Source organism: Cervus canadensis, chromosome 27 (genome assembly GCF_019320065.1).
Source record: "Cervus canadensis isolate Bull #8, Minnesota chromosome 27, ASM1932006v1, whole genome shotgun sequence".
Lineage (NCBI taxonomy): Eukaryota > Metazoa > Chordata > Mammalia > Artiodactyla > Cervidae > Cervus > Cervus canadensis.
The window spans coordinates 19,276,584-19,301,004 of record NC_057412.1 but is presented as its reverse complement, the minus strand read 5'-3'; the positions used below and the strand labels follow the sequence as shown (position 1 = coordinate 19,301,004).

The 24,421-nt window shown below is 35.4% G+C and overlaps 1 protein-coding gene across 5 annotated transcripts in view; it reads left to right on the top strand.

Annotated features, from left to right (window-relative positions):
* The window catches only part of USP25 (ubiquitin specific peptidase 25), a 164,772-nt gene that overhangs the window by 59,666 nt on the left and 80,685 nt on the right, over positions 1-24,421 (top strand). For all 5 annotated transcript variants that reach the window (XM_043449177.1, XM_043449175.1, XM_043449174.1 and 2 more), the window contains 2 exons: positions 9,601-9,763; positions 17,462-17,548. In XM_043449177.1, coding sequence (XP_043305112.1) covers positions 9,601-9,763; positions 17,462-17,548 — 250 coding nt within the window. The remainder of the gene's footprint in view (positions 1-9,600; positions 9,764-17,461; positions 17,549-24,421) is intronic.

The window sequence follows — 24,421 nt, the reverse complement described above, 5'->3', positions numbered from 1 at the left end:
ACGAGTTTAATATATTAGAAATAGCTAAAGAATGTGTTAGTAGTCTGTAAACTATATGAGAAGAAATTACCCAACATGTAAAAGATAGCTAAAAAGATAAAAAATATGGAGAAAGGTTGAATGACATGGCAAATAAAATGAGTAGGTCTAACATCCATTAATTGATGTTACAGAAGGAGAGGAAGGAGTGGGTCAGAGGCAGAATTTAAAGAGATCATCACAGAAATTTTTTAGAAGTGAAAAGATAACTTATAATTTCATGAGTCTACAAATTCAATTAGGAAAAATTAAAAGAAACCCACACCTAAATTCTTTATAGTGATACTCCAGAACACTTAAGACTGAGAAAATCTTAAAATTTCTTAGAGAAAAAAGTAGAATTGTCTTAAAAATAGTGACAGTGAAAGTGACAGATTCTGCAAATTTATATGGCCATAAGACATGAAAATACTGGAAAATAATTTTCAGTGACTGGAAAGAAAATAACTGCCGGAATTCTGTGGTATGGGGTAGCCTCACCAGGGTGTTTTTCTTTTTCATTAGGGCTCTAAAGTCATTTCTGAAAGGCAAAGAATTATTAATGTTTCTCCTGTTCATGGATCTACCATCTCCTGTACTCACAGATGTGGGGGGTTGTAGTGCCTCCACTGCTACAAAATCAGTGTGCCCCTTTTCAGTAGTTCTAGTTTTACCTTTTTTCCCCAATAATTGTCTACTTCCCTGAGGTTTAACCCAGACAGGCTGATGCAGGAGAGCAATAACGTTTCTGTAAAATGTACGTGGGCCCTTTGTACCTCCTGCTTTGGCTTATTTGGGGGCTTCCCAGGTGGCACGAGTGGTAAGGAATTCACCTGCCAATGCAGGAGACGTAGGAAATGAGAGTTCATTCCCTGGGCTGGGAAGATCCCCTGGAGAGGGGCATGGCAACCCACTTTAGTATTCTTGCCTGGGAATCCCATGGTCAGAGCCGCCTGGTGGGCTACAGTCCGTGGGGTCTCAGAGTCAGACATGATCAAGTGACTTAGCACACACGCATGCGCGTGCATCCTCTTCATACCTCCTGCTTTAGCTTACATGGGCCACTGTAGAGGAACTGGTGAGCAGTGTACTCATCCGAGTAATCTTTATTTTTACACTCTTAGATCATTCAGTCCAACAGAGAATTCTAGGTGTCTGAATTAAAATTAAGATTGGGAGCCACTTGGAGGGTTTACCAACCAGAACAGCCTAGAGTTGTCATTAGGGAAAGAAAAAAGCAACATGTCCAGGAATGGTTGGGGCAGGATTCTGAATTTTAAAAACCTATAACCTTAAAGTTGTAGGTTTCTGTAACTGTCACTCTTTTCATCTTGGTCAGTACCTAGGAAGCAGTTATGAGGGTTGAATGGCTTAAGATGATGTTTGGAACAGGAGTAGATTAGGGGGGCAATTACAAGTCTTTTGAAGTGAGTTTGTAAGGATAATTTTAAGGCTCAACAATAACAGATGTCCATGGATGGTAGAGCATGTAGAAGGTCCATCCAATTCTTTAACTATCATTCCTTGTTTGAGTGGCTCTTATAAGGTATACCATTGTCAGATTACAAGTTGAAAAAGTGGAAAATATTAAACACTGGTTTCAAGGGCCGCAAGAGTATGGCATGAGATGACCAGTCAGACTGGGATAGCAAAACTGTAACTCAAAAAAAAGTGTCAGCAGCCATGAGCACCACCGATAGTCCTGAGAAGGGTCAGAATGCAGACTGGAAGGTGAGCAAAGGCCAGTGTAGTCAGTCTGTGCAGAGGGGGCAAGGCGTGCTCACCACTGGAGAAACACATCTGCTTTGGATAGGAAGGAGTTACCTATCCAACATGCAGTTTCCGTGGCAGAAACACAGAGTTCTTTGACTGGCATTCAGTAAATGATTGTGGACTAGTTGCCCTGTGGGATATGATGATAGGTTACAGCAGTAGTGGTAAGCTCTGGTGCAAGCTTGGTGAGTCACCTCATTGGAGAACAGCCATCACAGTACAGCCAACACAATGACTAAAATTAGAAAGACTGACATGCCAAATATTGCTAAGTATGTAAAGCAATTGGAAAGGGTCGTATTTGTTGGTAAGAATGTATAATGGTATAACCTCTTTGGAAAACTGAAGATTTCTAGTGTATTTCTACATATATTATGCTTGGAATTAGCATAGCCCATGTTTGCACTCCTCGGTCTAGACCCTTGAGGAAGGAGTGCATAGTGCCTTTATTGATCAGAACTAAAAACTGTAAACAGCCAAATATTTGTAAGAGCAGAATAGTGAACAGTGGTGGTACATTCACACAGTGGAATACAAAACATTTTCCAGATACTTTTAAAAAATGTGGAGGAATCCCCAGAGCAACGTGCTAAGTGAAGGAGACTTGACGCTAAAGAGTAACTGCTCTGTGAATCCATTTACGTGATATTTAAGGACAGGCATAACTAATCTATGGCGGTAGAAGTGGTCAGAATGCTGATTATCTGAGAACTAGAGAGGACACTGTTTGTTGGAAAAAGGGCATGAGAGAATTTTTGGGAATGATAGAAATTTTCTGTATCTTGGTCTGGGTGGTGGTTACATAGGTGTATTGATTGGTAAAAATTTCACTGGACTGTACATTTAAGTTTTGTGTATCTTATATACAAATCATCTCTCAATAAAATACTTTTACCAGGGAAAAAATGTATTTAGCTATGTTAATTGATAATATACAAAAAGTTATATTTTTATGTATAATAAAGAATGACAAGGAGAAAAAATTTTAAAGCTACCATTTATTTTTTTTTCCATTTATTTTTATTAGTTGGAGGCTAATTACTTTACAGTATTGTAGTGGTTTTTGCCATACATTGACATGAATCAGCCATGGATTTACATGTGTTCCCCATCCCGATCCCCCCTCCCACCTCCCATCCCTCTGGATCTTCCCAGGGCACCAGCCCCGAGCACTTGTCTCATGCATCCAACCTGAGCTGGTGATCTGTTTCACCCTTGATAGTATACATGTTTCGATGCTGTTCTCTCTAAACATCCCACCCTCGCCTTCTCCCACAGAGTCCAAAAGTCTGTTCTGTATATCTGTGTCTCTTTTTCTGTTTTGCATATAGGGTTATCGTTAACATCTTTCTAAATTCCATATATATGCGTTAGTATACTGTATTGATCTTCATCTTTCTGGCTTACTTCACTCTGTATAATGGGCTCCAGTTTCATCCATCTCATTAGAACTGATTCAAATGAATTCTTTTTAATGGCTGAGTAATATTCCATGGTGTATATGTACCACAGCTTCCTTATCCATTCTTCTGCTGATGGACATCTAGGTTTAAAACTACCATTTATAACACATAAAACTATTAAAGACCAGGAATAAAAAAGAAATGTGCAAGAACTTCTAAGAAGAGAATTATTAAATAACACTGAGACATATTAATGAATATGGAAATAATTGGAAATATATTGTATTTTACAAATTGAAAGATTTAAGGTTGTAAAAACTGATTAGCTCTCCTTAAATTGACTTATGGATTTAGTGTGATCCCAGTCAAAATACCCAGTTTTTTTTTTTTTTCTTTTTTGTTAAAGGAAATGTAGATGATTCTTTCACCCTCTCTCCCTCCCTTCCACCTTCTTTCACTTTTTTTTTCCCGGTTGATGTGTATAGCTTAAATGACATGGAAATTTTCTGGTATGTTGCTTGCTTAAAATGGATTTGAATGATCAAAATGGAATGTTTTCTGTAGTGCAATTTAAATACACAGACACACACACACACAAAAGCCCTCAAAATTGGTAGTAGGAATGGGAACATTTACTATAAGTAAGTACTTTAAAGATTTCCTTCAATATTGTGTGTGGAAGGAAAAGAGACAGCAAAAATGTTTTGTCATCTTTTTCTATTGTTGAATGTCTTAGTCATGACTAGTGTTGGGAAGGTAAAGTGATTCTAGTTGGGGTTGATTTTGGGGGTTGCCTTTCTCAGTATGCTACATTTTGTTATAAGCTATTTCTGAGCTCTGAGATTTGCAGTGTTGTTTTTTATTCTCTCTCTCACTGTCTCTTTAAAGTCTAGGTAGAATCATTGGCTTTACTTTGGTGAGGCCAGGAAGGAACCCTTATGAGGAATTGGTTTATATAAAATTTATATTCATAATGCCAGAACTGGACTCTTGAAAAGGACAAGAACTTGGGACTGGAGGGCTCATATTTGGGCTAGAGGTTGGGCTTTTCCAAATGACAGTAATAATAACAAAGAGCAACATCTGATATTTAACATTATATTTCAAACACTTGTTTAACTCCATTTTTTTTTAACCAAGTATGCTCTAGGAATGAAACAAATCCCTGTTTCTATCCTCTGATGCTGATAGGAGAGACTGGTTGGATCATAATTTTGTGCAGTGTAATAAATGTGTTTATAAGGTCCTTTAAAAGCTGGGAGGCACACATAGGAGGAAACCTACTGGGGCATGTTGTAAGTCCCTAGTGATTACAAAACTGAATATGTTGTAAGTTCTAAATCAAGGTGATCACAAAGTCATGGCATTCTTTCATCCACCATTTCTAGGTACCATATTTCTACCATATTACCACCTGGTTAAGGAATATTGTAGGGCTTCCCAGGCAGCACTAGTTGTAAAGAACCCACCTGCTAATGCTGGAGACACAAGAGACACGGATTCGACCCCTGGGTCTGGAAGATCCCCTGGAGGTGGTGGTGCTTTTTGTCAGTTGCTTAGTCATGTCTGACTCTTTGCGACCCAATGGACTGCAGCACACCAGGCTTCCTTGTCCTTCACCATCTCCCAGAGTCTGCTCAAACTCATGTTCATTGTGTTGGTGATGCCATCCAACCATCTTATTCTCTGCCTTCCCTTTCTCCTCTTACTTTCAGTCTTTCCCAGCATCAGGGTCTTCTCCACTGAGTTGGCTTTTCGCATCAGGTAGCCAAATTATTGGAGTTTCAGCTTCAGCATCAGTCCTTCCAGTGACTATTCAGAATTGGTTTCCTTTAGGATTGACTGGTTTGATCTCCTTGCTATCCAAGGGACTCTCAGTAGTCTACTCCCCTTGAAGAGGAAATGACAACCCACTCCAGTATTCTTGCCTGGGGAATCCCAGAGACAGAGGAGCCTGGTGGTCTACAGTCCATAGGGTTGCAAAGAGTTGGACTTGACTGAATGATTTAACACACACAAACAGAGAATTATAAGTCTATATCTTTAAAACTCATATTTTTATTATAATGTATGATGATCTCTACCATATGATGGAATTCAGTTATATGTATAATTATATACATTTATATACTTTTAATTATGTGTACACATGCATATAAGGGCTTTCTTTATGGCTCAGCTGGTAAAGAATCTGCCTGCAATGCTGGAGACCTGGGTTTGATCGCTGGGTAGGGAAGATCCCATAGAGAAGGGAAAGGCTACCCAATCCAGTATTCTGGCTTGGAGAATTCCATGGCCTGTGTAGTCCCTGGGGTCACAAAGAGTCGGACATGACTGAGTGACTTTCACACATGCACATATAGTTGAAAATTTTTTTACATCTTAGTTCACTTTGAGAAGTAGGGAACATGTATATCTTGAGCTCTATTCAGTTATTACAGCTTGTGTCCAGTTTTTCCTTTGTAGAAAAAAAGATCCATGGGAATGCTGGGGAGATGGTATCTTCAGTTTATATTCTTGACTTTCTTTCCCTCCTAGCTTGTAACAAAAAGTTCAGGTAAGCTGCTCGGTCCTAGAAAATACATTCGAGGCCATACATTTCCCACCATAAAAATCAAGAGATGTATTTTCTTGGTGGGAGGGGACTGAAAAAGGGTGACTGAATTAACTGTATTGAAACATTTAAAAATAATACCTTCTAGTTTTTAGTAATCTTAACTAGATCTGGAATTAGAAAAATATTGTTACCTCAGAGCAATCTGAATTGTAGATTTGGAATGGGCTGTTGACAGGTATGGGGAGCAGGAGACCTAGTTTTACTCAGTGTTGTCTTGAGGCCCAGTCTCATTTTGTTACTAACTTCATGTGACTTACGTATATATTTTAATTTTTGTAGATTGGGTGTATTTTGTAGAAAACAACTCTTCTGAAGTTTTCCATAACTAATGTCTACGTGACCTGTTGCCTGGTCATTATGATACAAGTGATCTGATGTGTTGGCATTAAAAAGGGTTATTTCTATTTCATTTTATTATAACTAGAGTTTTAAGTTAGTATTTTATTACAACTAGAAGTTTAAAAGCATATAGTGGTAGAGGATCATCCACCTAGGAGATTTATGAATGAGTGTGGCTCTCCTTGACTTTCGACTAGTTTATGCTTTTGGAATATACTATAGAATTTTTTTTTTTAATGGCTATTATACCTGCCCACCAGTACTAGTCAGTTGCTGGATGCCTCTTCTGCCTTTTATATTAGGTTGGTGCAAAAGTAATTGTGGTTTTGCATTGTTGAACTTTGCTGTTTGATACTGGAATAAATTCTTAAATGTAGTTATATGTCATTAAAATGCACATTTCTTTTTTTTTTGCTAATGACTTATTACTTGCTGTTTATATATATTTTATATATGGAAATGATGTTAGGAAAAAAAAAACAAATTCGAGCAATTTTCTTGTTTGAGTTCAAAATGGGTAGTAAAGCAGCAAAGACAACTGAATATGAGCAATGCATATAGCCCAGGAACTGCTAAAGAAATGTACAGTTCAGTGGTGGTTCAAGAAGTTTTGCAAAACTTTGAGACAAGAGCCCTGAAGATGAGGAGCTCAGTTGCTGATGATCAGAAGTTGACAATGACCAATTGAGAGCCATCATCGAAGCTGATCCTCTTAACACTACACGAGAAGTTGCCCAAGAACTCAAGTGTTGACAATTTTGAGGTTATGTGGCATTTGAAGCAAATTGGAAAGGTGAAAAAGTTTGATAAGTGGGCGCCTCATGAACAAATAAAAAAATTGCCATTTTGAAGTGTTGTCTTCTCTTATTCTGTGCAACAACAATGAGCCGTTTCTCGATCGGACTGTGACATGTGATGAAAAGCGGGTTTTAGATGACAGCGTGCCCATGGCCAGTCGGTGGTTGGACTGGGAAGAAGCTCCAAATCACTTCCCAAAGCCAAACTTGTACCAAGAGTCATGGCCACTGTTTGGTGATCTGCTGCCCTCTGATCCACTATAGCTTTCTGAATCCAGGGAAACCATTACATCTGAGAAGTATGGTCAGCAAATTGATGAGATGCACTGAAATCTGTAACAGCTGTAGCTGGCATTGGTCAGCAGAAAAGACCCAGTTCTTCTCCACAGCAATGCCTGATCACACGTCACATAACTTCGGAAGTTGAACAAATTGGGCCATGAAGTTTTGCCTCATCATATTCGTCTGACCTCTTGCCAACCAACTACCACTTCTTCAAGCATCTTGACATCTTTTTGCACGGAAAACATTTCTACAACCAGCAGTAGGTGGAAAATGCTTTCCAATAGTTTGGTGAATCCCAAAACACAGATTTTTATGCTGTAGGAATAAACAGACATTTCTCATTGGCAAAAATGTGTTAATTGTAATGGTTCTTATTTTGATTTAGCATAGGTATGTTTGAACCTTGTTATAATGATTTAAAATTCAGGGTCTGAAACTGTAGTTACTTTTGCACCAACTAATAAATGACCACTGGCACTAATTCTTTCCTGTTTGTAATATATTTGCTACTTTTCCCAGAACCCATTGCTTGTTTTGGTTTGTTCTTTTCTGATTACCAATGTAGAAATAAGATTCGTTAATTTATACTTCTAGATATACGTATGTAACAAAAGGAACAGACTTTTCAAATGAAAATTGCTCCCACTTACGAAAGTCAATAAATGATTAAATATACCTTTTTTATATAAAACAGACTTTGGAGTTATATTTACCTTTTGTATACTATGTGTTAACCTTTCTCTTTCAAAGTGGTCATCTTGTACAAATTTAATTTGTACAGTTGATTTTTCTTGTGTCATGCTAAATTGTGCAAGGAACAGTAGAAAGTCTCTCAAGTTGGCTCTTTGACTTCCCTTTTATGTTCTTGAGAACTCATTTTTGATTAGAGTGGGATGTTCCAGATAAACATTGATATTCTCAAGTCCCGAATCATCTAACTAAATACCTTCCAAGGAGTTCTAGCACTGGTTATTGTTAAATAATTTAAGAGAAAAAGCCTCTAGGGGCTGAGGTTCCTTTTGAGAGTTGATAGTTGGGCAGAGAGTCCTGCTGCTAATGCTAGATCACTCTTAAAAGTGTAAACTGTTTATTTTTAAATATGTGAGTTTACTTTGACCTTTACATTTTAATGCATCATGTTTTCTGCTCCCCCCCCCAACCCAGTATGTGATTTAATTGATTCCCAAAGAAAAACTCTATCCTATATTCATATAAGTTATTTTAAGTAATACTGATTTGGAATCTAATGCACTGTATATAAGGTCATATTACAAAGTTAGAGATGAAAAATATTCTGCTTTTCCTCCATAATTAAGGAAGATAGCTGTATTAGTTTGATTTTTATCTAATAGAGCAAAATCTTTAGGATAAAAATAGTGTAGCATGAATGAGATTTTTTTTCAAGAAGCCAAAAAGTTGAAAAAACTCATACTAACTGAGATTTTTGTAGTGAACATAAAATGAGTTAAGATATTTGGCTGTTATTCATGATAATTTGGAATAGTAAGTAACACATGTCTTGAGTAGGCAAAATGCATGTTTAGTTTATATGTAGGGATTAGGGTTTTTCAGCATTTTCTTGCTTAAGAGCAAGATAAACACCATTAAGCAGAGTAGCATTACTGTTAGTCATGTTTAGATATGTTTTAGATATTCTGTAGATGTACTTATTTTGAAGAAGTTTATCTTTTATTATTCTGATATGTAGATGTTTATTGCAGTAGATTTTTCTCTAGGCAAACTATTGGGGAATGAAGTGAACACATAAATATTCTCTCCCCTTATTTTTCAGTAGCTGTTGTAGAGTATGGATCTGTAGAACTGAAAGGAACCCTAGAATTTACCTTAACTTTTTTTTTAAATATAAAAGGAAATTAATGATCAGAGGGATGAAAGTGCAGTTTTTTAATTTTTAATTTTCTTATGATTCAAAGAAATTCTTATAAAAACTAATCATTATGTATATTATAAATATGTACTTCAATACAGTGACTTTTCAGAAAACTTATCTAGGTACTATATTCCTGATATTAAGCCTCTAATTTGTTGAAATATAACTTAATATATCTATTTCCTATTATGTAATGCTATCTTTTTGCAATTAAAATCTGTTTTCTGAGGAAAAACTGCTGCCTGTGTTTTGATCTATTAGCATTGCTACTGCTATGTTCTTGAAAACTAGAACTATGCTGTGTTCTAGAAAACTAGAATCCACTTGAGCAAATTTAGTGTTAAGTATTCCTTTTCCAAATGCATTGTCTAGACCTTAATTTATCAAAATCCTTAGTTTATAGTATAGTGTTTTCTACAGTACAGTGCTAAATCAATGCTGTATTTTTTCACCATTATTTTCTACCCATCGTTTAAGAGTTCTTGAGGCCAGCATAGCGGAAAATAAAGCATGTTTGAAGAGGACACCAACTGAAGTTTGGAGAGATTCTCGAAACCCTTACGATAGAAAAAGGCAGGACAAAGCTCCTGTTGGACTAAAGAATGTTGGCAATACTTGCTGGTTTAGTGCTGTTATTCAGGTAAGGATCTTTATACAGGTCTTAACTGGTGGGCCTGGCAGCAGTGAAAAGTGGGTTGGAGTTGTGTTTCTTTTTAGTTGTTATATATATACATACACACAGACACACACACACACACACTGCAAACAAGGTTTTAATATGCCTTTCTACTAACCTAGTTTGGCGATTGCAGTATTCCTCACTCCACTTTGTTCTTCATTCCCAGTATGGACTTTTCATGATAAAACACTGCCAATGCCTTATTCAGAATTAATTTCTCCTCCTTCTCTGTTGTTGGGAATTGTCAGAGTGAAAAGAAAATATTTTTGTATATAAATCCCTGCAAATTTAGGAAAGAATATAGCCAAGATGGGGCTTCCCTGGTGGCTCAGATGGTAAAAACAAAAAAACAAAAAAAAATCTGCCTGCAGTGCAAAACACCTAGGTTTGATCCTGGGTTGGGAACATCCCCTGGAGAAGGGAATGGCTACCCACTCGAGTATTCTTGCCTGGAAAATTCCTCGGATAGAGGAGCCTGGTGGGCTACAGTCCATGGTGTCACAAAGAGTCGGACCTAACTGAGTGACTAACACTTCACTTCATAACCAAGATAGGAAACCAAGACTGTTTTTTTGTGTGTGTGAGTCAGATCAGATTTATTTATCTATAATAGAAAATGTCATTCAGTAATTATAGTCATTTAAGTACTTTTTTTATAAAAGAGGACATTTTATTTCAGGAGGAAATAAATTGACAAATAATTCTTAATACATATGTGAGAACGAAAGAATAAAAATCAATTAAGAATAACATTTTCTTTCTAACTTGGAATGTTTTATTGAGCTTCTTATTCTAAAATGAAAAATATTTGTATGCATAGATAACCATCTTTTAAATTTGGACTTTTTTTTTTTTTTAACTCTTACATGATATGACTATTGTCATAATTCTTTAGTATTCTCAGACACTGGTAATGTTATCTTTCAAATTGTGAAACCTTAAACTAAACAATCTCCTTAAGTTAAATAACCTATGTGTAATAACATGCTCTTAGTTTTAATTACTCTTTAGGAAAATTAATATTTGTGCTTAATTTCCTAATATAGCTGAACTGTAGCTCATTTAGTGTTTCTGATGAGTCTTTTTAAATCAATAGATGTTTTCTAGTTTACATCATTTTACATTCAAAATACCTCTTCATTTTGTCCATTTCCAACCTGAATACAGTATTAACTTTCATATGATATTAAAGCAACTAACAGGTTATTAAATTTTTCTATTCTAAAGGTTATTAATTGTGTTCTCTAGGTAATTAATTTTTTTTTTTCTACTTCAGTGTTGTAATTTCCAGCTCTTTTCTGTCTTTTTGCTTCTGGCAAATAGTATTACACAATTTGGTTTTCTTTGGTTTTCTGGTTTCATGCCTCACTTTTATTCAACTATGGTACACACCATTTAATAACACAACATGTTATTTGTTTTCCAGGCTATTAAAATATTAAGGAATACTTGGAATTAACATGAATTTGTAATAATGCTTTTGTTTTTGGTCTTGAGTATGCATTAATTATCCACTTACATGCTAGCAATATCTCAAATTTTATTTGCTATCTTAATGCTTGCACTGCTAGTAAATTCTTTTGCATTTCATTGTTTAAATTTCATAATTTAGTTGTCACTTTAAAATGTGAAACACAATTTTAAGGCTGTGATCTGAGTGCTTATGAGTATGTTTTGCTGCCTGTATTTGGATTCTACCTTTACACTATTACGGCCAGTAAATGAGGCTCATTGATTAGCATCTTCTCTTAGAAAACTGTAGGAAGTAAGAAAGTGCTTGCAGAGAATCAGTATTTGTTAGTTAGAATTGGTGCTTTAAACATCTAGAAGAAACAACAGATAACCTTGAAAATTTTGGCTTCTAATGAAGTAATAGGATACTGTCTTTTGGGAATGTAGAAAAACAGTAAGCTTCAGTTTAGGAAATTGTAGATGGGAAAAAAAAATTTGTCTAGTGATGACTTTGTTTTGTTTTTGAATGTAACTTTAAAATCTCTTAAACCATTTTAAGTAGCTTTTAATTTTCACTTCTAGTAATTGAAATATTTTATTTTTTCATTCCTTGACATTTACTTAATTCAACAGACATCTAAAATATGTTTATCATAATTAATTGAACTTTTCACTTATGAAAGGAACTTTGGGTAGGAAATCTGTATTAGTGTTGGGAGTTTTTAATTTTTTTTTCAAAGCAAGTTGGAACTTGTTCAAATTGTGACATAAATGCACTATAAAGTTTCAGTTACAAAAATTTTCTCAGGGATGGAATTTACTTAGTTGGCAAGACTAGTGTGAAACAACTGGGAATTCTCTTCTTTAAAAGTATTTCTACCGATTATAGTTTATAGGAATTACAAACCTCTAACTTCAGAGTAGGTAACGGTGGGTAAGCTACAGAAGGTACAGCTTTGTTATACTTGCTCCTTTAGGTAATGAGACCTAAGTATTTTGGAAGAAAAGAGGAACAGAATATCAGGAAGGGATTGTTAGCAAAAAGAAATTGTGCAGAAAGTGGCTTACATAACTTTTGGATGCTAACAATATTAGCCTGACTGTCTTTAGATTGGGTATCAACCACTTAACTAGTCAGGATTATTTTCATCCTGTTCAAAAGCAACTTTTATGCAGATGGTACTATTTGGGGCTGCTTTTTCTACTCTGTTCCTCTCTCTAGTTTGGGGTGTTAAGTTCAAGTAAGTCATGAGTTCTCCTGACCCTTAGCACCATTCCCATTTGGAATCCTCTGAGATGCTCAGAAGTAAGGTGCTTCTGCTTCTTGGTTTGCCTGCTACAGTCCCAGTTTATTCCTATTGTAGATGCGTCAGCACTTATTAATTCCTTGTAGAGCCCTTTTTTGTCCTCAGAAGAGTTGTGGGTTGGATGATAAGGTTTATGAACCCGAGTCAGTTAAGTTCAGTTATATCCCAAGTCTAAACTTTCCTATATTCCACAGAAGGAGAGAGTAGTTGTCTGATACCTCTCTGTCTGGGAAGGCCATAGGGATTTAATTGCTCTGTATACAGACTTTCATCTTTTAATCAGGCCACTCTGTTTTTCTCACACTTTGAAACTTATCTGTTACTATTTCATTTTTAAATATTAATAATCCACCAAGGACAATTTATGTTGGTTTTCCTTAGTATCTTTCATCATAGAGAGTTTATATCTCCTTCTGCTCTCTTATCATCACTTTTTTTGTTTTCCATAAATTATGTATTTAAACTCTCACCCTCCACGAGTTTAGTCAAATTCTTAACAGATTTCAGAATTCATATACTGGCTTTGAGCTCAATAAAAGGATACTTGTTTTCAATGTGTATGACTCACAAATGTAATTTAGACAGTAGTGGTGATTACACTTTCCCACCCCTTTTGAAGAAATATGTTGACCAATACTACTACTATGCCCGATCTAGAGTATAGATTGGGGCTTAAAATGAGTTCCTGTGATTTGTTGTGATAATCCATGGTCATAAATTCTGCTTTGGGTAATAGCATATTAAGTTCTTTTCAGTCATCTACTTGGTCATATATTGCTGGAGTCTAAAAACAAAAATGAAGCCAGTGTTTTGAAGGCATCGTAAGCCCTAAAGCATTGAGGAATTTTGAGGCTACACTTTGAGAGAACAGGATTTTCAGACAGTAAGCTTCATTTTTTGGGCTGTTTTATCTTTGAGAAAACATCTACTTCTGCTTTATTGACTACACCAAAGGCTTTGACTGTGTGGATCACAACAAACTGTGGAAAATTCTTAGAGATGGGAATACCAGACCACCTGACCTGCCTCCTGAGAAATCTGTATGCACGTCAAGAAGCAACGATTAGAACTGGACATGGAATAATAGACTGGTTCCAAATTGGAGAAGGAGTACATCAAGGCTATATATTGTCATCCTGCTTATTTAACTTATATGCAGAGTACATCATGAGAAACACTGGGCTGGATGAAGCACAAGCTGGAACCAAGATTGCCGGGAGAAATATCAATAACCTCAGATATGCAGATGACACCATACTTACGGCAGAAAGCAAAGAAGAACTAAAGAGCCTCTTGATGAAAGTGAAAGAGAAGAGTGAAAAAGTTGGCTTAAAGCTCAACATTCAGAAAACTAAGATCATGGCATCTGGTCCCATCACTTCATGGCAAATAGATGGGGAAACAATGGAAACAGTGAAAGGCTTTATTTTGGGGGGCTCCAAAATCACTGCAGATGGTGACTGCAGACATGAAATTAAAAGACGCTTACTCCTTGGAAGAAAAACTATGAGCAACACAGACAGCATATTAAAAAGCAGAAACATTACTTTGCAAACAAAGGTCTGTCTAATCAAAGATATGGATTTTCCAGTAGTCATATGTGGATGTGAGAGTTGGACTAGAAAGAAAGCTGAGTGCCAAAGAATTGATGCTTTTGAACTGTGGTGTTAGAGAAGAAAGACTCTTGAGAGTCCCTTGGACTGCAAGGAGATCCAACCAGTCCATCCTAAAGGAAATCAGTCCTGAATACATTGGAAGGACTGATGCTAAAGCTGAAATTCCAGTACTTTGACCACCTGATGCGAAGAAATGACTCATTGGAAAAGACCCTGATGATGGGAAGGATTGAGGGCAGGAGGAGAAAGGGACGACGGAGGATGAGATGGTTGGATGGCAACAACGACTCAATGAACATGAGTTTGAGTGGACTCCAGGAGATGGTGACGGACGGGGAGGCCTGGGGTGCTGCCGTCCACGGGGTCTGAAAGAGTCCGGCATGGCTGAGCAACTGAACTGAACTGATCTTTGAGGCAGTTTTAGAAGTGGCTGCTGATTGGCTGGAAGCTAAGCAAAGTTTCACACAAGATTGAAAACCTTGGAAACACCTAAGATTTTCAGTTGAATTCTAAAGGGCTAGACTCTAGGATTACCTGAGAATTGAGTAGAGGCCAGGCTTTATAACTTGTGAATCCCAGCTTAAGATCATCTCATAATTGACTGGATCAAGGTAATATAGGATTGCAAATGCTTTAGTCTTGCTGCCTGCCAGAAGGAAATGTAAATTTTGGTGGAAGATAATACCATCTTGATCTTTGAACTTTCTCCAGTTTTTTACATACAATGTCTAGCCCTCAGTTATTCGTAATTGGTCATATCAGAAAATAAGACATGTCCCCAAATTAAGAGAAAATAATGGATAATTAGAAATCTAACTATGTAGGGAAAAGTTAAAATTGAATGGTTTGTTATATAACTACTAATATGCTTAAGAAATTAGAAGCATAACTGAGAATTTTTGATAGAAAACTAAAAACTATTAAAGAAGAAATCTTAAAGCTGAAAAATATCATAAATTAAGTTAGAATATCAGTGGATGAAATTTGCAGTATATTAGACACAACTGAAGGATACACACAGCGTGACCAGAGAATTAGTCAACTGGACAGTTTGTCTGAGGAACATTTTCACACTAAAGCCATGAAATACAGATGAGAGCATAGAAGAGATATTTTGGACATGGAGTAAATTGTACTAACACAGTTTATTTGTGGTTCCAGAGGGAAACTAAAAAGGAAATAGGATAAAAACAATATTAGAAGAGATGACGAAGAATATTCTGAACTTGATGAAAGAAATCAAGCCACAGATTCGGGAAGCAATAGGAACCAAGTAGTATGAACATAAAGGATACTGCACAAAAGCACATCATAGTAAAATAGAAAAAACTCAAGACTGAGAAAACCCTAAAAGTAGCCGGTAGGAAGAAGATCTATCGCTTCAATAAAGGAGCAAAAATAAGACTGACAGTTGGCTTCTCAACAGAAATACTATATTTAACATGCTGGGAAAAGATAACTGGCCATCTCAAATTCTATAACTAGTAAAGACCCATGCCAGGGGAAATCTAAAGGGTGTTCAAAAAGAAGTAAAAATATTTTTCAGTAGGAGCTCAGAGGATAGAAGTGGATTCAGCTTCTCTAGACTTGTCATTCTTTTTCCTATGTAAATCCCTTATAAGAACAGTCCATACTTTGACCTCTACTTTTATCCCATTTCTTTAGGACTCATTGCTGCTATCTTACCATTTTATTGGAAAGGCGACTTCCCAACTGCTAAATATAAAGATTATTTTCCTGCCCTTACCTTCTTTGGATGTGGCAACCTCCAACCTTTACTAATCTTCTTCATGAAATTTGCCAGTGATTAATTCATGTACTTCAGAATCTCTGGTACTTTATATCTTTGTTGAGAAATTCCAGACATAAACATTTTTTAAAGCTCTGCTGTTACTCTGATGCACTACTATGTTTGAAAGCTTTCTCTACTCCTTTTTCTTCTGTGCCCTTAGACTCGCCACTTCTATTACTATTCATATTTTGTTTTATACCTCTTTTTCCTTTGGCTTTTAAATGCTTCTTAAGTTTCTGATTTTGGTCTATTGTATTCCCATTCTTTCTAGTTTATATAACATCCGCTCTCATTGTTTTTAAATTGCAATCACAAGGTAGTATGAAAGTCAGAGACGACTTGGTGTGTTTTACCCTCTGCTGCCTGTCTTCCTTGTGTCTGGCATGTCGTGGGTGCTCCATAAATATTTGTTAAAAGAATGCATAAATAAATATGTTCATATTGTTTACCAAAGAAATACTTCAGGTCACAATTATCAGTTTTATGGTTTTACGTTTCATATATAGGTCTTTGATTTGCATCTATGTACATCTATATCTGACTCTATTTATAGTGGACCAGTTTTCCCAACATCCAATACTAAACAAATTTTTGTTTTCTTATTGGCTTATGATGCTATGTTTATTTCCTAGCTAGTTGGCTAGCCCATCTTTTACTAAGATTTTAATGCATCATCGCCTCTTGTACAATGATTTTTGAACTTCATAAACTATGACTCTCAGAAAGGAATACATTTTACATTGTGAAACACTTTACACATATGTATGACAGTTTCACCAATGAAAATTTTATAAATAATACTCTGGTAAATTTACTCTTTATGACATGTTCTAATATTTTCCATTACATTTTATTTCATTTTTTAAAGTTAATGTTTATCTTGACATTAATGGATTGCAAGCTATAGTTTAAAAGGGTAACTCCAGGAAACTTTTCCATGAGCATCTTTCCATATGCTTTCATTATACTCTATGTGATCAGTATTACTGTATTTTTGTGTAACATTGCTGTTGTTTTAATTAAATATTGTTTCCTTCCTAAGCTGTGTCTCCTTGACCATTAGTGATAATACAAAATTTCTTTGAGTCTCTATAACCTGGCATCTGGCCTATAGATTTATTTGTACTGTATTTTTGTAGAATTGATACCTCTAGAAAACTCATATTGTGCATAATATGTTGAAAAAGTTCTTGAGTTTGCATTTGTATACATTTAATTTTGAGGAAACTGCTTAGGCACATAGAAAACTTTTAATAATACATATTATATTTTTTGATATAATTTTCTGCTTTGCAGTACAATAAATATTGTTAATGATCAAGAATATGTCTAAATAAAAGAAGTGTGACTTTTTCTCAGGGAGGAAATAGGCCTTCTTGTGCTAGTGGGAAATATTCTGTATATAAAATAAATCTCTCAGACTAGTTATATTTTTATAGTTCTGTTAATAGAATTTTCCCTTTGGTTATCTTAAATTGTTGTTCTTTTTCAGTCATTATTCAATCTTTTGGAATTCAGAAGATTAGTTCTGAATTACAAGCCTCCATCAAATGTTCAAGATTTACCCCGAAACCAAAAGGTAAAATTATGAAAGACTTTTAAGTCGAGCATATTCTTCTGTGTTTGCTTCTGGTGCCATGCCATGTGCCTAGTCGTGCCTGACCCTTTGCAACCCCACGGGCTGCAGCCTGCCAGGCTCCTCTGTCCACAGAATTTTCCAGGAGTCGGTTGCCATGTCCTATTCTAAAGGATCTTCCCAACCCAGGGATGGAACCCACGTCTCCTGTGTCTCTCACATTAAAGGTGGATTCTTACCCGCTGATCCATGGGGGAAAGTTTGCTTTTGGGATATTTGTGAAATCAAATCTGAAGCAGTGTCAAATTTGAATGTCAACCTGTTAATCTCAACTACAACAGTAACTTAACTATTCTTGGCCAGTATATTGTAAATATGAGTTTTTCTACACATGTGTGTCAGTAATAGGCCGTTTTTTTGGTTTCACTTTAGTAATTGCTTTTTTCTTCTTTTTAGAATGTCAGAGTAATAGGCTACCATTTACAATTCAGGGTCTTTCCTTCTCAAAAATTGTGTGGAAATCAAACATTTTTCATTTATTTCTGTAAACGAATTCTTTAAAGGTTAGTTTTGCCCTGTTTTTGCAGTGTGAGTCTACAGTTTGTAATATTGTTGGGCAATGTAACATGACAGAGAGCACAGAGGGGCAGAGACACATTGCCTGGGTTCTGGCCCCAGAGCTGGTTACTTGATCTAGTTGCTGCTGGTTTTCTTATCTGAAAATAAGGACAGCAGTTGTTTTATAGAGCTTCTGTGAGAATTAAATGAGATAACAAAACAATTAACAAATAAATAAATAAATGAGATAAAGGGCTTAGAAGTACCTGGTACATAGTGGTAGCTTACAGTTAAAGTTGTCCTGAAGAAGATTTAGCTTTGGGACCAGGGACCAAGCTTGATCACTCAGAGCTTTTGTATGGCAGAAGTTTTATTACAGTGAAAAAGGACAGAGAATGCTTCTGACCTAGACATCAGAAGGGGGACAGAGGTGCCCCACTTGCTAGTCTTATCCAGGCCTTATATACTTTTACCAGACTCACTCCCACAACAAACAAATTAACAAGATTAGAACTAACAAAGAAAGGTCTTACCAGACCCACTCCCACAACATATGTCTTAAGATACCAAATTAGTCAGAAGGTTCTTGTTAAAAAGGAGAAACATGTGTTATATAATCATTAGCACACAGCTTAAGGAAAAACATACCTTTGAGCAAGATGAGTTGTTTTATTGTGTAAAGAAAGTTAGTCTTAAAGATTGTTGTCATAACAACTCAGAGTTTAAGAAAAAACATCTTATGTGACTAACATCAAGCAATGTAGAAAAAAACATTTTGTCCCTGTTTCCTCCTTGAGAGCCCGGACCCCTTTCTCCTCCTTGAGAACCCAGACTCCTTCCTTATCAACCTACCTAAGAATTAACTCTCTCAATAGTCAGTACCAGGTGTCAGCTATTGCTAGTTATATTGTTCATACTAGCTTTTCAAAAGATAGGACTGATTCACATTCAGAAATTCATACTTAATGAAAAAGATTAGTTATGGAAATAATATGCTTGGCTGTAAGACTTAATGATCTTATCATAAAGAAACTAGCCATAAAGACAAGGACAAAGAAGTGAAGTTTTAGGTTTCAGTAAAGTGTTGAACTTTGTGTGATCTTTTGTTAGTTGTAACGATACATTATTAAATTATGTTTTCTTTTTAGTCTATCATTTTGAAAACAATTTTCTGCACACATTATAAATGTCGAACATTTATAATGCAAGCTGATGGGAATATAATTTGATTTTTAACCAGCTTTTTGGGCTGTAATCTTTAGCCATAAAGTGTCAGACTAATTGAAAACCATTTTCAGAAGGGAACTAAGATCACCTGACCAACTACTTATACTTCCAAGAAATTAAGCAAACCCCTTTCAGTCATTACAGTTTTTACATGAAACTTTTTGGACTGTTGCCTCCCTCTGTTAACGATTTGGTTAGTTGTTTCTTTTGATGTTTTGGTTGAAGTATATTTATAATTTACATGATTATTTAGAATTATTACTTGCAGTTAGATGTTCATAAGTATCTTTTTTCCCCTATATGTTTCTTAACCTCTTTTGTGTTCCTGGATTTTAGTACTTTACAGAGTTTAGCTTTCTTTTATTCTTTAAATAATTGAATAAGACCTACTTAGTTTTATAATCTTACTTGAAAAACAGTCGTGATATCAGTGCCTATGTACAAGAGTTTGGGGTCATGAGAATGTTTAGCTGAATACTAGAGAAATGTATGAATCCAATTTTTTAACACCTTTCTAGGGAAATTTCTCTTAATGGAAGGGTCTGCATGTCTAGGTACCCCTTTAGTTTAAGAAATTAAAATAATTTTAATAATAATTACTGCCATTGGGAAAAATCACTCAACAAGAATACCATGCAGTTTTATAAAAGATTGTTCTACAAGTGGGATATTTCTTTAATTTCACATGATGACAGCAGTATGTATTGTAACTTGACAACTTTGAAGCCAGCATGTGAGATTTAGAGGTAGCCACTGATTAGTGTTACAGTTCAATTCAGTTGAAGTGATAAAAGGCACAGGTTTCAGAAAGGTGTCAGTGTAACCTTAGAAAGTGAAAGTGAAGTCCCTCAGTCGTGTCCGACTTTTTGCGACTCCATGGACTGTAGCCTACCGGTATCCTCAGTCCATGGGATTTTCCAGGCAAGAATACTGGAAAATTGCCATTTCCTTCTCCAGGGGATCTTCCCGACCCAGGGATCGAACCTGGGTCTCCCGCATTGTAGGCAGACGCTTTACTGTCTGAGCTACCAGGGAAGCCCTTAGTCAGTTATTATTTAATAATCAATTTATAGCAAACTCATCTAGTGTTTACTGCTACACTGAGTCTGAACAGTGTAGCAGTAAACCCTGAGGGTTCACTTCGATCAAATCAGAGATGTATTTGCATACATTATTAAGCAGAATTTTTTTTATTAGCAATTTAAAATTGCAGCAAGCATTATATGTCTGTTGATTGATGGAATGAGATAAAGTCTTTGAAATCAATTTGCATGTGAATAGACTTGTTTATTGCTTCTAGAGGTTGAAACTAATTTTATACATCCATATTTATTTGTGCTATTTGTAATCTTAATGTCTAGGAGAATTGGGAGATTATTAGAAATTTAAAGATAGATTCTCACTGTAAACATCTCATCCTTCCCCATTCCCACACATAATCTCTTTTGGCTTAAAAAGCCTCGAACTGATGGGAAAGCATATATTAAATGTTGACAAAACAAAGAGGCATAAGCTTACAATATTTAGAGGTAATCACCATATAATTAATAACCTTATTAATCATAAGGTTATATTATTTAAAGCCTTGATTTAGGGTGAATATTTTCAAATAAACAATATTCTCCCTACTCAGAAGTGAGAAGCATATGAGAAGGAAATGATTTGGGGTTAATACCATAAATATATTACTGAGCAAATATCTGAGGGAGTTTTGAATTTTAAAATAAAAACAGAACATTCTGGAATTTTTATCTTTGGCCATGAAGGTATAACAAGTAGGGTTTACAAGTTTTAGCAAATTTTTAAGGATTCAAGGCATACAGATTATATTTTCCAACCATAGTGAAATTAAGTTAGAAATCAAAAGCAGAAAGATATCTAGAAAATCCCCACATTATTTGGAAATTATTTACACTTCTGAATAACCCCAGGAACAATGAACAAATAAAAATGGAAATTTCAGGGTGTTCTGAACTGAATAAAAATTAAAATGATGTATCAAAATTAGATAGATGTAGCTAAAAGCAGTGGCTAATGGAAAATATATGAACTAAATGCCTTATTAGAAAATAGAGTTTCAAGTTAGTGGCATTAGATTATGTCAGAGAATTAGAAAAAAAGATTAATTTGAAAGCAGAAGAAAGGAAATAATAAAGATAAGAACATGAATCTATGAAATAGACATTAGGGAAACAATAGAGAAAAATTAATGGAATCACGAGATGCTTAAGAATATTGGTAAAACTGATAAACTTCTAGGTAGACTGAGTAAGAAAAAGAGAAGAAACAAATAACCAAATAAATGAAAGAGGTGTAAATCACTGCATAGTCTGCAGACAGTAAAAGAGAATAGTGGGATATTATAAACAACAGACAAATATTTTGAAAGCCAAAGGCTATGGAATGTAACTGATGAAAAGATAAGCTGTGTATTTCATATTAAAGAAATTAATTTTCCAAAAAATAAAATCAATAGCAATAAAATTTATTGGTGAGTTACACCACACATTTAAGGAAGAAATAATACCAATTCTCTACAAGTTTTCTCAGAAAATTGAAGAGATAAAACTTGCAAATTTACCCTGTGAGACCAACATTACACTGAAACCAAAAGTAGAAAAATATATTTCGAGAAAAGAAAACTACAGATCAATATTCCTTATGAATAATAGAAGGAAAAATTGTGTCAGAATTGGGGCAAGTTGAATGATTCAACACATGGAAAGGACAATACCTCATTGACAAGTGGGATTTGTCCAGGACTGAAAGATTGGTTTAGTGTTGGGAAATGAATATAATTCATCATAGTAACAGTTTAGACAAGAAAAGCCATAAAACTAGCTCAGTAGATGAAGAAAAGGATTTGACAAAAGCTAGTATCTATTTACGGCAAAATCCCTCTCAGTAGCTAGAAATAGAAACTTTTTTATCTTGATGAAGCTCATTTATAAGAAACCTGCAAATATTTTTAATAATAGTGAAAGACAGTCCTTTTCTTCAAAGATCAGGGACAAGCAAGGATGTCAGGCATCACCACTTTTTTATTAAACATTAGTGATCTCAACCAGTGCTATATGGCAAGAAAAAGAAATAAGCAGGCAAATTGGAAAGGAAGAAACAAAGCTGTCTTTTGGTGTGTATGACTGATTGTCTGTTTAGAAAATCCTAAGTACTCTACCAAACACAAGGTGCCAGAATCAAGGGGTCAGATCACTTAGCAGTGTTACATGATACAAGGCAAACATGCAAAAGTCAGTTGTAGAGGCTCCCTGGTGGCTCAGTGGTGAAGAATCTGCCTGCCAGTGCAGGAGACGTGGGTTCGAGCTCTGACCTGGGAGGATCCCACATGCTGCAGAGTAACAAAGCCCCAGTGCCCCACTGCTGAGCTCACACGCCCCAGAGCCTGTGTGCTGAAACTGCAGAGTAGCCCCACTCGCCAACTAGAGAAAAGTCCATGCAGCAGCAAGCCCAGCACAGCCAAAAATAAATAACTAAATAAAATTATTTTAAAAATCAGTTACATTTCTTAGTACCAGCAACACACAATTGGAAATATAAATTTTAAAATGATTATGTAAGAGCAAAAAAGATGGAATATTAGTGGGAAAGTAGATAAAAGATACAGAAAACTACAAAACATCACTGGGAAAAATTAAAGTAGTAGAGAGATATACTGTGTTTATGAATAAGCTGATTAAGTATTGTTAGGGTATCACTTGTCCCCAGCTTATAGAATCAGTGCAATACAGTTATAGTTTTGGCTGGCATTTTCATAGGAGTTGACAGATTATAAAATTTATATGGAAAATCAAGGGATATGGAATAGCCATAGCAGTTTTAAAAACAAAGGCAGTGTTAGAGGAATGATCAGGCTACAGTGATCAAGACACTACGTTATTGGTGAAAAGATAGTCATATTGATCATTAGAAGAGAATAGAGTGTGCAGAAATATAACATACACATAGGGGCAATTGGTTTTAATCAAAGTTGCCAAAAAAAATTCAGTGAACAAAGGAAAATCTTTTGAACTAATGATGTCATAGGAAGAAAAATACTTTTCAGCCTCTATAAGACATTATATATGAAAAAAAATGTAATGAACTGTAGACCTAAAACAAAGAACTGAGACTATAAAAATTCATGGATGAAACAGAAAATTTTAGGGTTCTGAATTAAGAAAAGATTTTTTAAGTACCGCAACAAACTGGCACAAATTAAACAAGGAAATTTTAATAAATCGGACTTCATCAAAATGAAAAGTTTGTTTTTGAAAAATTCATGCAAATTAAAAAGGCACACCACAGTTTGGGAGAATATAATAACAAAACACGTGTCACAAAAAGGAATTGTATGTAAAATATATACAGAATTTGTACAGCTCAGTAGTAAGACAAATAACGTATCTCAACAGATTGTAACACCAAAGAAGATAAACAGATTCAAAATAACTATATTAAAAGATGCTCGATGTTAGTGGTATAAATTAGGACTAATGAAAATTTTTTTTTAAATTTTTTTTTTAAAACATGAATTTAATTTTTTATTTTTTTTCATTTATTTTTATTAGTTGGAGGCTAATTACTTTACAATATTGTAGTGGGTTTTGTCATACATTGACATGAATCAGCCATGGAGTTACATATATTCCCCATCCTGATCCCCCCTCCTACCCCCCTCTCCACCCGATTCCTCTGGGTCTTCCCAGTGCACCAGGCCCGAGCACTTGTCTCATGCATCCAGCCTGGGCTGGTGATCTGTTTTAACTAGAGATGCCACTAGAAGAACTAAAGTTAAAAAATATAGCCCATATCCAAGTGTGAATGTGAACCTAGAATGTGGACCTAGAACTCTCATTCCACTGCCACTGAATATGTAAAATATTACTACATGTAAAACTGCTATGGCTATTCCATATCCCTTGATTTTCCATATATTCACTGGCATATGTAGTGCCTTTGGAAAACTGTTTGTTTCTTAAAAATGTATATTATACAGCCTCACCAATTCCTTGCGGTTCTTGACTCAAGAGGAATGAGAGCACATGTCCACACAAAGCCACATCCAGTAATATCTGCAGCAGCTGGAACAGG